This window comes from Ceratosolen solmsi, unplaced genomic scaffold, assembly GCF_000503995.2.
Source record: "Ceratosolen solmsi marchali unplaced genomic scaffold, CerSol_1.0 scaffold56, whole genome shotgun sequence".
Taxonomy (NCBI): domain Eukaryota; kingdom Metazoa; phylum Arthropoda; class Insecta; order Hymenoptera; family Agaonidae; genus Ceratosolen; species Ceratosolen solmsi.
Window position 1 is genome coordinate 5,503,169 of NW_011948425.1, and position 17,330 is coordinate 5,520,498.

The 17,330-nt window shown below is 32.4% G+C and overlaps 1 protein-coding gene across 2 annotated transcripts in view; it reads right to left on the bottom strand.

The window, feature by feature from the left end:
• Positions 1-17,330, bottom strand: part of LOC105362923 (Wnt oncogene analog 2) — a 92,715-nt gene that overhangs the window by 35,176 nt on the left and 40,209 nt on the right. For both annotated transcript variants that reach the window (XM_011500468.1, XM_011500467.1), the window contains exon 2: positions 15,281-15,501. In XM_011500468.1, the coding sequence (XP_011498770.1) occupies positions 15,281-15,501 (221 nt within the window). The remainder of the gene's footprint in view (positions 1-15,280; positions 15,502-17,330) is intronic.

Below are 17,330 nucleotides of genomic sequence, written 5' to 3' on the forward strand. Positions count from 1 at the left end.
AAGAGTGAAACGCGGTCTATTGAACAAATTAGCAGTAAAAGATAAAGTCGACAGAGACAGATCGACTGAGACACGATACAATTACGTACATACCCAGTACGCATAACAGCCCTCTCGCACTCTCACACACGCATTCTCTCTCTCTCTCTCTCTCTCTCTCTCTCTCTCATTCTGTATCCCTCTCCCTCGCTCTATCTCTCTTTTTCATTTTTCGTTTCCCCTTTCTCCTATCTATCTATCTTATACCACTATCTTGACCATACTTGCGCGAGCTTCAAATAAACGTGCACTTGCTATGCGGGAACACTGAATATTTATAGGACGCGCTCCTTCGCTCTTAAGAATGCAGAAGGGATTTCTATGTATGAAATCCTAATTGCAACAAGGCATAAGCGAGTTATGACACAACGAGATAATACACCACTGTGAGTGTCGTTTATGCGACTAAGATACTGCCCTTTAATGAGAAAGTACTAGTAGAAGCTCTTTTATTCATTTATCTTTTGCATATTTCCCCACCCCCCCTCCCGCTCTCATTCACTCTCTCTCTCTCTCTCTATCTCTCTCTCTCTCTCTCTCTCACTGCTCTCCTCCCGACTTTTTATTCATCTTTGTCCAATGAGACACGCATGCCGATGTTTTGCGTTCAAAGTGATATCTTTTTGCAGTCGTTCTACAGACTTACCGACTTTAAATTTAAATTAAATTCTATTTGTTTAATTATTAGTTGGGCGGAAATCGTTAATTTTGCTCGGGCTGAACTATTAAGCTTTTATACTTGTGGGTGAAAAAAGATTTCTCAGAGCGTTGAAACTATTGTTTGAAAGGCTATGAAGCAAAGCTTTTTAGTAATTCCGGCGTAGTTCTGTCGACATTTAATTTTGATTGTTTCAGTAGTATAATTGGAGCGCGAAATAATGCAATGTCGCCGATTACGAATTACGGGCCTCGTAAATTTACTTTAGTAAAAAAAAAAATCCAACCGCTCGATTAATATAATGCAATTAAGGAAATCACAAAATAAATAAATCTATAATTAACTTGTTTAATTTGGTTCTGTAATCGCATATCACAGCATCGCATTTAACGTCAACTTCAATTAAAAAAACCAAAATATTTTCGAGGTATTCTTGTAAAAAAAATTTACGCTAATCATCGATACGTAGTACAGTCTCTTAATTTTTTTATAAAACGTATGTACATTAATATAGTGGGAAGCACCTTAGAAATCTGCCTTTCGCGACATTTCATCATTCATCGAACATTACATCAACGGAAAACGCATATTTTTTTAAGTAAAAGCGCCACGCCACTGGGATATTAAATTCCTCAAAAGCTCTCACAGCTGCGCGCCAATTAATTATAAAGAAAACAATTTGCATGCGTGCGAGAGGGCCGAAAGCACCGATCGCATGTGTCGCAGGATGTTGACGGTGGTCCTCGTAAATCCGCCGAGAAGCGAACGAGATTAAAGGCAGGTGGAAGTATCTGGCAATCACGAGCTCACCGTTTCTGCACTAACCAACCAGTTTAGATTACAAATCGGTCACTTGAGTCGAATAACCGTGATTGCGAAGCGTTCAGTCGCTCTTACGTGTCGGCAAAAGCATTCTTCGGGCTAAATGAACTTTGCGTAACTTTTAACGTCGGCCCACCCATACATTTGTCCGGATAATGCTTGGTAAGGTCGACTGCACTTGTAGCCGAATTTTTAAATGGACGTCATTGGTTATATGCTTGTAGCAGTTGAAAGTAATTTTCTGAATTTCTCGAGCTTATGGGCAAGAGTATTTGAAAATAATTTTTTGTTCGACCAATCGGATGAAGGGTATTGTACAGAAATACCGAAACTCAAATACACCATTGTACATCGGAGAAAGTAAAATTTTTTAAGCTAGTATTTATTTTGAAAATATGCTAATGGAGAAATAATATCATAATGGTATTCGAATTGTATACTTAAAGACTGGATTTCGATAGTAACGAAATAAAATTTCAATATTTCTAATCAATTTAGCTTCCAATCGTATTATAACTTTGCCAGTAAATTGCAAATCAAAAGAAAGATTAAAATAACTACAATACCGAAAAACTTTCGTAATATATATATATATATATATATATATATATGTAAGAAAATATGACGGTTCAGCGACGTGAATTTATATATACATATATATATATATATATAAACCAAATTATGTATTATAATAATAACAATTGACAATCTTAAAGTCAAAATATAACTAATAAAAAAAAAAAAAAAAAAAAAAAAAAAAAAAAAAAAAAAAAAAAAAAAAACATTCTTGTCAAATATAGTATAATACATCACATCATAGATTTCGAAATGCACATAGTTTTACAAGAGCATTTCTAAAGTAGGCTATAATAAATTTAGCAGACGAGTGAAAAAATGAAAAAATGTAATAAAAATTTAAAAGGTCACACTACGCATCACAAGGAGGCATTATCTAGTCGATTTTACGCACGTGGCCATAAAAACTCGAATCTTACATATTAATCGTCGTATATCGGAGCGAGGGAACGAGCTCTTGGTCATCGGATAATCAAGGCGGAATGTCGAAATGGCTCCTCTGTTAATTAGAATCGTCCTCTCGCACGATCGAGACGTTATGCGCGGCAACGAGTCACACGCGATTCAGGAAGTCGAGGCCTTCTTCACTACTCTTCTCTTTGAAAATTTAAAAAACGTCCGTATTGCGACGGGTAAGCGCATGATTTAAGAAAAAACAAAGGCTCTGACGGAAGATGCGTGCGCGTGTGTGTGCTTGAGAGAGAGAGAGAGAGGTGGAGATAAAAAAAAAAACAAAAAATCTTGGAAAAAAGTGAGCAAAACGATTCTTCGGACATAATAGAATCGTTTTCGAAGAAATGAGATAAACATTTTTTTCTTCCGAGTCTTTAATTATAATGTCTGTGCGAGCTGAAAATTAACGGTAAAAACTGAATTTTTTTCGCGTATTTTACATCAAACAGTGTACGATCATTGTGTATAGTGTAGATAAATGTAGTATTATAGATAATAAAGCATTATGTTTATTCTCGTCTGAAATCACCGTAATAAATAGAGAAGCTGTTTGACGATAGTTCCACGTATGTTTCACTATTATTTTTAAATATACAACTAGAATTATTATCTCTAAATTCCGCGTACTCAATTAAAGCGAAATTACACATCATTTTTTTTTTGTATATATAATGAAGGGTATTATTATAAAATTGTAAGAAAAAGGGAGCGCCATTAATTTAAAAATAAACTACGAAAATTGTAATATTAATAAATAAGTAAAGTATTTTTGTGTAACATACAGGCAAGTGTCGAATAGAATTGATATTTAGCTTTTGTATCAAACAACTGATAAAAGTAGTTTTGAATTTTCTCGCTTTTAGTATTAAATTTTTTTCCAATTATTTTTGTATGGCTTCGTTAATTGCAATAAAGTAAATACTGTATACATGTATTTTATGTTCAATAAAATTCATATACTTAATTGAAGTAATTTAAGATAAGAGTATAAGTGGTCTTCATAGTAAAACGTTGACAGGCTGAAGAATTTTTTTATTCATTTTTAATTGAATAACATAAAACTGCATTTTAAATAAATCTACTTGCTCTAATAAAAGCGTTGTTAGCATTAACTAAAAGTGAATAATAAAAGCTATTCTTTAGGTTCTACCTTAGATATTAAAGTGCATTCCGGCTAAAAATTCAAATATCCTTAAATATCTGTGAAGCATTTTTTGATAAACTTCCACTTACTTCGCTATTAAATATTTATATATATATATATATATATATATTTGTATTGTATACAAATTATACACTGCCTGACTTTTTTTTGTCTTTAATTAAGCGGACATTAATTTATACAATCAGAAGGCTGATATACGAATTTTTTTTTAATATTTACAAGCTTATGGAAAACGAAGGCAGTTACTTAATTTAAAAAATCCACGCATTGCCTTAAATAAAAATTATTAACATTACACAATGTAGCAAACTAATACACGCATTACAATAATTTGCCGGAAGAAAAAAAGTGATAATAAACAACTATCATTATTTTATATCAATTAAAATAGTTTGTAAAATAATATCAGATAAACGATCGATTCAAATTAAAAACTTAGTGAAATCTAAACGTATAAAGAATTATAAAAAAAGTCAAGATTATTTTGATATTCGATGTATATATAGATTACTTTTATTTATTACACGAATAAAATTTTATAATCAGTACGAGAAAGTGCATCTATATCTCCACATGAAATTACAGAATTAAAAATATGCAGAACAAATGGGAGAAGAACAGAGATGGGGAACATTTATTATTCGGTTAACAAATAAATTAAATAAACCAGTTGACGTACAATTACGTACGAGTTTCGATTAGATAGAATTGACAGAGCATAAAAACATCTTTTCTATTAAAAATATATGAAACATTATTCTTATTCAAATATAAATAAATAATCATATTCAGAGTTGTATATATATATATATATATATATATATATATATATATATGCACCGAATAACTATGAATATAACTAAATCTCAAATAATATATATTCGATAGAAAATTTAATATACGAATAAAAAATTTGTATTTTCATTTTTTTCTAACATTAAAGGCAAATATAAAGTATAATATTTGTAATTAAAACGAGAAAAACCATTTACATTCTATATCAATCGGTAAATCTATTATTAAATAACTTTGATACTTATGATGATAAAACATATTATTCCAATTCATTTGCATACATGGAATTAAGGAATACAAATAAAGTAAAATCGTAAAATAAAAAAAGTTGAAATTATTATTTGATATGTAACAAATTCTGAATAGGAACTATTTGTAATAACACATTTGTAAAAAAAAAAAAAAAAAAAAAAAAAAAAAAAAAAAATAGATAAACAATTATTTACGACAATAATTATAATATATACATATATTTAAACTTTTCAAATATTTATTGTTATAATACGAAATCAATAATAATTATTGTTCTCTTCAATGAGTATATGTATATGTATATTAAGAATTATAGACATTATGAATTATGCAAAAACAAGCATATGTAGCTAGAATGTATTTTCTAACTAAACAAAATAATTCACAAATTAGGCGAGTCTATAGTTGGCAATAATATTAAAAAAATATTGCCAAATTCGTGACACGTATTCATAATAATTACTTGTATCATTTATTTTATATGCTAAATCTACGTATATTACACAATTTCAATATTACTCATTATTTACGAAATTTAAAACGTAAGTTATTCTGGTCTTTTAATCTATTACACCATTAGCTAACATTCAAGCTTTTCCATTATTTAATAATTTTTTAACTAATGTGCATTTTATATGATGTATTTTTTATAAATATAGAAGCAGTAGTAGAATCAATTAAAATAAAAATTTAATCAAAAATAAATATAAAATCACACAATTATTTTTTTAGTTATATATTAAAAAGTTTGTTGAACAATCGGTAACAGTTGCATTCAAATATATTCATCTGAATTACTTGATTAAACTGAATGGTCAATTATCAGAAAATTATTTCAGTAAATATAATATTTTATAATAAAATACAACTCAAGTCATAACCAATACTCGTTATTTCTAAATTAGTTGTTAACGATTCCAAATTAAAATTCAATAAACAGAATACACGCGATTCAGAAATTACTTCAGTTGTGGGCATATTGTTATAAATAATGGACCGAAAGAAACTTTATATACATTCGTGCGACATTGTAAGAAAATGTTAATCTGGAAAATCCATTATTATCAAAATCTTATATTTATAATTAATAGTAAATGCAAATATTGATATATACAGAATTTATAATATTTATATATTATTTTTACATGAGTTAAAATATGCCATATAAAATATCATTTAATATACAATGGAATTGATAACAATTACGCTATAACTCCAATACTATATCTACTCAAATATATATATATATATACATATATATATATATATATATATATATATATATATATATATATGGATTTTTCTATCTTATTGTCCCAAAAAAGTACATTTTTAAATTATATCAGTATAACGGATGAATGTTTAAATCATTCTATTTAGTTTGGAAATTCTGTGATTACAATTAACAAATTCCCACCATCTTAACTGAATTAACTCGTTAAGTTTTTTAATATCGTGTTATAATTAAGTAACAATTAAAACAATATCGCAAAAGACCATATCGAATTAGAATATTTAATATAAAACAAATATTGTACATTGGAAAATAATTTTTGCAACTTTTAAATAATGTACGAGTATTTATCGAATGAAATATATTAATAAAGCTATTCGATTATAAATTGATAAATATTTATTTATACACGTGTGCGTGTGTGCGCGTTTGCGTGAATGAGTTTACTCGTTTTTACGTGTGCATGCCGCTTTAATGTAGCTGAAATATGCAATCGAGGTAATTATTTTACAAGATATTGTAATTCATTATATAGAATTTTGTTGTTCATTCAAGTTTTAATTTTAATTCGTCGTTGAAAATTAATTTTATATTATCAGTTTGAGTAAAAGCATATATAATATGTATTAATTTTGGAATTCGACGTAATGTACTTTTAGTATACTAATATCGAAGGCATCCAGAAAATTCTTTGATCATGAATAATAATAATATGTAACCGATTATAATTAACTTAATAAGTAAGTGGTTTAGAATTGTATTAAAAACTTTATTTTATATAGATTATGCCGTTGTTGGAATCTCATAATACGGTTTCTTCTGTAAATTTCCCAGGCCGTATATTGCGATACCACCAAATATAAAGTGGGGGAAGCATAACTTATGAAAGTAAAAATAATATTTTCAAACGTAACCACTTATAAAATTAATTGAAACAAATAATATATGTACATAATAAACCTATACCGTAAATTATATGGATATCAAATATATATATATATATATATATATATATATATATATATATATGAAATATTTGCGTTACTCATGTCGTTTCTGACATAAAAAAGGCACTTACTTATAAACGGTCTGCTTTTTCATAATTACATTTCATTTCTTAAAATTTTTAAATATATATCATCAATATAAATATACATACATATATGTTTCGCAGAAGATAATTCGAGTGGTACATAAATTACAGATAATAGTATACTTTCTAAAAATTGTTTGCAAATTCGGTAATACAATAATTTTACCAGTGGCATTCATAGGTACATAAAAGTATCCAAATACGCTGATTGGAATACGAATGATACGATATGAAGTAAGACTGTACGTATTTTTATATTAATCGCAAATTTAATAAATAATAAATTTGTTCAATATGCGTATAAAGCATTTTTTAATTCACGATACAGTTTTAATCCTTTTCTTCGTATTTGTTAATATTGAAGTAACTTGTTAAGCTGTTTAATATCGTGTTATAATTATGTAACGGTTAAGAGAAAAATGTAGACTCGTCAATCGATGCTCATTTGACATGACATAACATCCAAGTACATAGTAGATATTAGTTAATATAATTTTTTTTCTAATAATTTGCATTACATAGAAATTGTAATTTTTAAATAGACCATCGCATGTTCATTCATTAATATGAAATTAGCAGTAAAGTGCAAATGTATGTTGTTATGTCGGAAGTTCGAATGAGATCATGAATTTTACATTGTATCGTTTGATAATTTAGGCGCGTAGATTTAGATTAAAATAGGAGTTTATTAACTGTCAGGTACATCGACCTACGCTTTAGTTAGATTGTTATTGCCTACAAGATATACTATTAAAGGCCTTTTTTTTTTCTTTTTTTTTTTTCATCTACTTTTCAAACATTGATTTTATGTAAATACGCAAACGTATGCATGTCAACAGCTTTTCAATGTCTATTCTTTCTTTGGATCAACGAGATGTCGATTTTGATTATTAAATCACTTGTTCGCCATCAAATCTCTTGCGTAAGATAGAGGAATTTGATTTTCTTAAGAGTCTCTTTCCCGACAATTATCAATTCTTTGAAATACGAGAACTTGTAATTAAAAATTTGTTTATTAATATCTTATGTGTATAAATGTTGATGTGTATATTCATCGAATAAGATAATTCGAATAGTTCATAAATTCTTTATAATAGTGTTGTAAACTAAAAATTGTTTTTAAATTTGGTAATAGAAACATTTTACCAGTGGCGTGCATAGATATATAAAAGAATCGGATATATAAATGATCGGAATATAATTCTGGTAAGACTCAAACACGTTTCATCTTATTATTCGATCGAGTTTTTTCTTTTCTTTGTAACGATACTAAAGACCTGCGGGCGTATAAATTTTGGCTCCACGCGTATAAATTGCGAATCCGTGAGGATTCCAGCACTCGCAAGAGAATAAATGTTAATTTAAAATTGGTCGGCCATCGTCAAGTAATAAAAGAAAAGAAACTCGTTACTTTTCTCTCTTTATTCCTGGCAAACAGGAGCTAAATTTTATATGCGCTAATATATTTCTTAAACATAAAATACACAGCGATCAATAATATTAATCGAAAACTACACGCGCTCGGCCTGAAGCTGGAGGAAATCGTAAGCGAAACGCCTGGATTCCGGTTCTTACAAGTCTAGAAATTGCCGGGAATTGCCGTCGCGAAAAAGAGGACCGAATTATCGGCAGTTAAATTCGAGAACGCAGATATTTACTCCCACGCAATATGCTGTGTACGTACGTCGAGCATTAGTAGGTACATATAATACATTTTAAGCCCTGTGGTGAAAATATAAGACACTTAGCCGCGATGTGTCGAGCGGTCCGTTAATTTCACTAATTAAGTTAGCGGACGCACGGACTGCCCGCGTTTTATTTATACCCTCGTGGTCATTTAATTACTTGCCAGTCTCTTTTTCTTTCGTAAGCGACTTCCTCAACAGGAGGGAGTCGAGCGATCGGATTATTTTGTTTAAGGATGCTGTTTTCTCTGCGAAATTCGTTCAAATCACCAGCTTCGTATGCTCTATTTTTCTTTAGCGAAATCCTTTCATATTTCATACCATACGTTAATCGAGTATTTTAACTTGATAACGTCCGACAAATATTTTATTCTTGAAGATTTATTATTTAGAGATAGTACTATCATATTAAAATAACTACTGATAATAAATAGTCTCTTGTCCACCTTCAATTTAATTGCATAATATTTTATAGTCGAAATTTTTTATATTTTAATGAAAAAATACGATATTAAGTAACGTAATTCATTATTTTTGTATCCGAATTATTGTATTCGCTAATGAACGATATATCGATGTTAATTAAAATTATGTTAAAAAAAAAAAAATTTTTTTTATGAAACTATTTTATTATAGTATAGTACATGGAATATTTATTATATTCTCGACAATACTAATTAATTTATTATCAAATAAAACGTTTAACAAATCTCCTATTGTAGAATTATAGTTTGTAATAGTTAATATATTTTTATCAAATTTATTTGAAATTCCAATGAGTTATCTACTAAAGTCTCAACAGTATTTAACCAAATATTTTTTACTATATTTTATCCCTATACTATATTAGTTATTTACTATATTAGTATATGTTGTATATATCGTGTATTATTTATTATAAACTAAAATATTGTATGTTCATTTATGTATGTATATATATATATATATATATATATATATATATATTTTGTTTTTTTTATGTTACGTTAAATAATGTCTTATCATTAAAATTATTGTAAAATTAATAATCAATACTTTCATATTTGAGAATAACGTACATTTCCCTAGCTCGTTTACGTGATAATATTTATAAACAAAAATGCTTAATTGCTTATCTTGTTTATAATAAAAGAGTGAAGGGAGTAAAGATAAATGATGAAAGAACATCGTTTCTTATTGAAATAATAACCATCAAAGAATTGGATGAAGAAAGAAAAAATAATATATAATAAGTAGTTCTTTATTAGTAACGCATTATCCATTCTTATTTATTATTATAAGTTTACGTACGTATGATAAATGCGTATGTATTGTTGATAAATGTATTGTTATTTCTATATCTCTGATGTAGTATAAGTTATTAATTTCTATAATACTCGAGTAGAGGTATGAATATAAAAATTTAAATAAATGTTTTGAAAATGTAAAAATAGTACGTGACAGGATATTCGATAATATTATTATTATAAATGTACGGCCGAATAACTGTATAACGTCACACAACCAATGATTAAGTTTTGAAAATTAAAATGTTAGAGTATATTTTTTATTGTAAATATTCCCTTATATATGCCTATCATTTCAAAAGAAATAAATTTCTTTATTATAGAGAAAAAAGATCCCTAAGCCTATTTCAAATATATAGGTAAATAGTTAAAATAATGTAATGTCGAGGTAAGTCTTTTATCGAAATGCATAATGTCAAAGAACTTTCAAATCCACATACGGCGAGTTTTGTTTCTCGGACTAATAAATTATGTAAATCATTCACAAACATCCTTTATAATGTCAAATTATGTATAAAAACAAAAGAAAAAATGCAACAAAACAAAAAAAAAAAAAACAAAAAAACAAAAAAAAAACCAAAAAAGAAGCCGGCAATGGCAATTTGAAAGCTGATATCGAAATATAAATGTAAATTTAAACATAAATGATATCCTTTAAATACAATACATTTTTATCCCTAAAACATCCAAGAACCCTCCTACGCTATATTCTTAAGCGGTATATTGCGCCGATTAAAGAGATAGTATAAAGTATCGTTCAATTAATAGATTCAGCCGTCATGCCTAATCGGAGGTGTGCATAATGCAGTTCAATCCTTGATTTTTATTTACTAAAACTATTGGCGTATAATGATTAAATCATTAATCATTCGTCTTAACGGACTGAAGGCAGCAAAAGTCACGAAGACTAGTGTCCGTGTGAAGCTCGCGTGGATAAATGGCGAAAGATAAATGTCGAAAGATAAATGTCGTGTTAAGTTATCCGGAAGGCACGCTTAAAGCGAATCCAGGTGCAGCTATCGCGAGACGACCAAAGTTTCAAAAATACAAAGATGAGAGCGAGCGAGGTCAGAAAGGCGAAAGGGCCCAGGGAGAAAACGAAGGACGCGACTGTCAAATGTATCCCACGCCAGGGCTCACGATATCCGGAGCCCTGGCTGCGGAGCTTTTTTGTCGAGGCTCTCGCTCTCGTACGACGGCTCGTACGTAGTCGGCTCGCTCTCACGCAAGGGGCACGAAAACGCAATTCCTCCTGCGGCCGTGCGAACCTTTAAATTGCGAGCGCCGGGGATGAGCGAAGAAACGTCCGTCACTCGTGGGCGCGCGACTAATGGAGCGAGCTGAGAATATGGTGTTCGGTAATCTTGTTCGGCTGCTCCGCTGTCCCAGGGTGTGCAGACAAGGTGGGCGCGAGTGTAACACGGACGCCTCGGCATTTCGGCTTGCCCTCGCATTTAATAGGTTTTATGATTTTGCACGGCTTACGAGAGTTCGCGAAAGCTCTCAGCGCATGCCGGCCACTTTTTAATTAAGGGGCCCAACTTAATGTTACGAATGTTATTGGCACTGGGCATCGAGGGACCGCCTGCCAGTGCTGATCAGTGCGCGTAGATTGAAAACAAATAGCTATTAAAGAGACACTTGGTCCATTTAGCTTCTTTATGGGTCCGGCCTATGGACTCGTGAAACTTCTTTTGTAAATCCAAGACTGCTTTTACAAAAATCACGTTCGTTATATCGGCACCATTATCACCTTTACGAGTCTATGGATTTTACTATACGAGCACCTTATGACCACTGCTTGGCAATCCAACACTATGGTCGCCGAAATACGCGAAAATGAATAATTAATCGAGCCACGAGCATTATGTCGGGGAGAGAAGTTTCTAATTTAATACCACGACATTTCATTGCAACGAGAATACAAAATAGACGATTATTGAACTCTACCGCAGCCACGTTCCTGCGTGTTAAGCAAATGAGAAGCATCGATGTGTACATAACGTTTGTCGGTGGTTTGTATTACTGCACAAAGGGGCCCCGCTTTAGTGGCCCCGCTGTAATTAAGGCCTTTGATTAGTTAAACGCATGAAAAAACTAAAGTGCTTCTTTTTGTCGTCGAGGTCTCGTTTTGTCTTTTGTATTTGCGAGATCTTGCATCGAGTCAGTCCAAGCATTACCGCCCGTCAAAAATAGAATAAACAAGAAAAGCCACCTTCGCAATATTTAAATGAGTAATAAAAGCCCTTAATGTTGCGTACGACAAACTTTCGGAGTATTGAAATGAGCAGGTTAAAAGATATAGACTATTGCTTTTTTTGTTTTGTTTTTGGGCATTGGTTATGCCATGTTTAATTTTAAACTCATCAGGACCGTGATAATTATACTTTTTCACGCAATTCGACATAGCCAACAAGATGTAATATAATATCGCAAATTTTCATTTAAAGCGTTATACGTTCGATACGACTGCATAATAGGTAAACAATATTTTCATTTAATTTTCAACAGTGCAGTCTGTTTGTTAAAATTTATGTACAGTTAACAATTTTTAGATGTGTGCGCGTGTGTGTGCGCGCGTGCGTACGCGCGTGCGTGCGTGTGTGTGTGTGTGTGTACACGGGGGCCGATAAAAAAATAGTGCTCGAATTGAATAATTTCAACAGGAAATTAACAATGTGACGTAATAATAAAAGATAAATAAATAAATAAATAAATTAATTAAAGAATAAGCAAAAAAGAAAAATATTATTTACGATTAAAACTTTCGGTTTAGGTTAACCAATATCTACTTTTTTTTCTCCACCATCAATCACATAAATCAATCCTGTGCTCTCTCATCCTTCACCGGAACCTATTCCCTATTCCGTAATTGTTTATTTCACATTTAATTTCTAAAAGTTCACGTTATTATGGTAATATTGCATAAATTTAAAAAAAAAAAAAAATGTGATTGGTTCGAGTATATAAACGTCCATCATCTAACTATTTAGGATATAATTTACAACCAATTATTTAAATAAAGACATATAGATGTGCTTACGAGAGTTTCGACAATATTCCCATTGCTCTATTCGTTTACGTAATATAATTAAATGGTGAAATGATATTGTCACTTAAGAAATTGATAACTGACCTATTTTAATTTCCAATAGTACAGATTTATCTGTCGCTAATCTGCGCCTAATCGCGACAAATCATTTACACGACTATCCATACTTCCTTCCGTACAAGGCTACGAAGTCAAATAGCTACGTGGCTTTCAGGCTGTGATTTCTAATATTTTCATGACAAATAACAAGCATTAAACGATATTTACGCAAGAGGATCGCGTCACATTTTCCTTCTGCCTTTCGCATTATCCTGTACATCTGTCAACGTGTGCGCAGCTGTACGAGCACGTTATTTGAAATTTCTCCCCCATAAAGTTTGTAATTAATTTAAGATTGTTAACTAGATCGTAAATCTTTAAGCTATGTTCAACAATAATACAATTATTAATATTTAATTTGATTGGGTTATTGAAATTATTTAGATTTAAGGCATATAAAAGACACTTTTGTACATTCTTTTTACATGAAAACTAGTTTTCTAACCGGCTTTGTTACTAAATTATTGTGCAATAAAACTTTTTGATTTTTCACGATAAATTTTACGATTACACCCGTTACTTTTTTTGCGTTTACTATTATTTATGTTAATTTTGGGAAGGGGGGGGGGGGTGAAGAGCAAACAAAAAAACAAAACATAATTTGCAGAATAAAAATATATCAACATTACGATTCTCTTTTATTTTCAAATTTTTTGGAATTTATTGTACCATTAGATTTTAACCGCATATAATTAGTAACAAGTGTTAAACTAATTAATTAATTACATCCTAATGCTAAGTAATAGACAAGGTTATAACATTTATATGCTATGTAGATCACTATAACATTTATATAACAACACATTCATTTCAAAAGGCAAAAATATTAAGTTCTTTCTACAATTGTACGATTATAATTGGGAGGTATGAACTCAATGTCAAGCGCAAAAAAATCTTTAGAAAATTGATAGATACTTATTTGAGGAACGTTGATTGAATTTAGAGGATTTTTTACCACTACGATCGAATGAGAAACTCGTTACAATATAGAGAAACACGAATAAGCGAGCGAGATACGCGACAAATAGATAGCGAATTTCGCATGGCTCATTGACTTTGCCGATTTATACGACAGGAGTATAACTTATACTTTACGATCGACTATTAATTCACTTTAATGATAAGAAATATTTCGAGCTTGTTGAAAAGTGCGTGGGTCGTGCGATGGAAAGAATGATTTTCGTATCTGAGACAGGAGGGCCCAATAGTTATGGCTTAATTGTCGGCTCATTGTCGCCCTCGGACTCGTTAAGCCGTGCGTGGGAGTCTTCGATGTTTCTCCTAAAATTCTGCCCGAACTTTTCATCAATCTCTCTCTCTCTCTCTCTCTCTATCTCTATCTCTGTATCTATAGCTCTCTCTCTCTCTCTCTCTCTCTCTCCCTCTGTATCTATAGCTCTCTCTCTCTCTCTCTCTCTCTCTCCCTCTGTATCTATAGCTCTCTCTCTCTCTCTCTCTCTCTCTCCCTCTGTATCTATAGCTCTCTCTCTCTCTCTCTCTCTCTCTCCCTCTGTATCTATAGCTCTCTCACCCAGCCAATCATCCAAAATGATAAAAAATTGAAATGTATGCACAATTAAGGTACACACCTGCGCAACAAAAAATATTTTTAATTCACGGAAAAAACCAACTAATCTCAACTTTTCCATCCAAACTCATTTTATCACAAATATTCGCCATTACGGAACAAACACGACAACTAACTTTTCGCCCTCTCGCGCGTTCGAATTCTGAAAATCTTGAAAAACAATTTTATTCACAATCGGAATTAATACAGCTAATAATAGAAAACAGATACACACCCCGTAAAAACAAACCCATACCCCCTCCATCCCTCCCCCGCCCAAAATACAATATATCAATAAAAATTGTGCACTTTAATAAATATGGCAGAACCGAAGCTCTTCTTGTCCCTGTATTCGCATCACGTTTACGTTCGGGTTACAGCGCCATAGAAAATATTGCAAGCAGTGGCGCTCAACATTAATGAGCCAGCCATTCGATGGTCTTGTGCCTTGAACGTAAACGAGCTTACGCTCTCCCGGAGCTTGCGAAGGGATCGCGTACTCACCGACTACGACGACGTGGCCGAAAATCTGGTTCTCCACGACGTGCGAGCAGTTCCAGCGATGGTGCCGGAACTGGTGCCGACACTCCTTCAGCCCAAGCTCGGCGCCTTCACCGACTGCCGGCATCGCGTACGGCACCTTTCTGCACAACTCTCGCTGACTCTTGCCCAGTCCTGGGATACGGGCGCACACCGCCGCTCCGACCACCGCGGCTCCGACCACCCTGAAACCATCAGAAACGTAGGGGCGCTTTCAGTATCGACTGCCAATCGATGAAATCGGCTTATCGGGAGAGCCGATTCTGTTTGCCTGCTTAATTGGTGTATTAAATTATTATTTTAGCATAGGTATGTTGCAACTGTCCCTAATGTTGCAAGTTACGAGCTCTCCGTGATGTTAATAGTGGGACTGTTGACTATCAATTAGGAGTCAATTAGGAGCGGAGGACAAGAGGAGGCGGGACACTCCCCGATCTGGACTGGATATGCCTAATGTGCCTAATGTGACAGATTTCACCCTAGTTAGCGTTAGCCTACCTAGCAGCTGCTGCAACTTAATCAAGGCGTTCCCGGTAGGATTGGGCCGACTTAGGTGGGGGCCTTAAGCGAGCTTCCGGTCGAATCGCCTTGGCTCCCCTCGCGAGATTTCCTTGATGATTCCGTAAGTCTGATAAGGCCCGAGGACGAATTAGCGGGCTCCCTGGTATTTGCATCGGAATGTAGCGCGGGAGGATACGCGCAGCGAGGACACGTGGGAACCTTTAGAAGGTGCCCGGAAGGCAGGCCGTCGCGCCGATGAGGGACATAAATCGCGTTAGTCTGATGCCGGGGTCTAGGAGGCGATCACCAGACCTCGGAATACATCAGTTATAAACGTATAAATCTCGCGATGCAAGAAAGGATCGCTCTGGCTTTTTAATTTCTGATTTGGGGTTCCTCACGGGGCCCCGACACCGCTATTATAAGCACATTTTACGAGCATTGATGAGGCCCTGGTAATTGATTTATTTTACGAGAGGAATGGCTTCGTGCTTCTAATGACTCGAGCCACGAGTAAAGCGAGATAAAGACATATTTGATTTAGGGTTATACTCGAGGGCCACGCGGCCCTGTATAATTACGGGAAATCTGTGTAAACATAAAGGTGCCTTTGATTGATAGAGCGATCATCGATTTTTCTAGAGAAGGAGGGACAGCAAATCCGAGATTTTTGCTAAGGGCCTTGTGTCGTAAGCACATTGGTTTGCTCATTTGCTGCTCGTTTCGTTTCGCGCAATTGATATTACGCGCAAGGAGGACCTTTATTTTCAAAATGTCGGCCATTAATTTGCACGCGACTACGCTGGATTCTCTATTTTTATACTCACAATTAATCTACAGCCATTGTTCCTAATATCACTCCTAATTCTTATTAATTACGATTTTATTAGATATTTAGTGGCCGGATTTAATCGTCGGTACGAGGCGTTGAAATGCATGTACGTACGATCAAACACCATTTTCGAAAATTCGGTAATTGGTCGTTTCGTTTTACGATTTCAAACGAGTCCCATTAAAATCCGATATAAATTAAAAATCCTACAGATTGATATCTATCTTGAAAAGTTTATTTTGTAGTTACTTTTTAATATTAAATTAAGTTTCGCATATAATTATGACAAAAGTTTATTTATGTGGAAAAATAGGACATTAATTTGTCGATTAATTGTAAGTTAATGAGTAGAAAAATTTTGGATTTATCAAAATAATTGGATCAAATTTATATCTAATTTCGTTCATTAATCTTACTGAGTTGACATTTAGGAAGCATTTGTTTTGTTATATGCAAATAAATAAAAATAACGATTAATTGTCTTTGAATTACTGTACGTCACTTAGAAAGACCACTTTTCCAACTTATTAATAGACAATGGGATTACGATGGATTTATTTATTAGCCATTGGTTAAACAACATTTTCTACTTTACTTTAGGACACAAATATGTTAAATACAATTATAATATCAATAACAAAACTCATTTTAATACATATTGCCGGAAGGTATTATTATGCA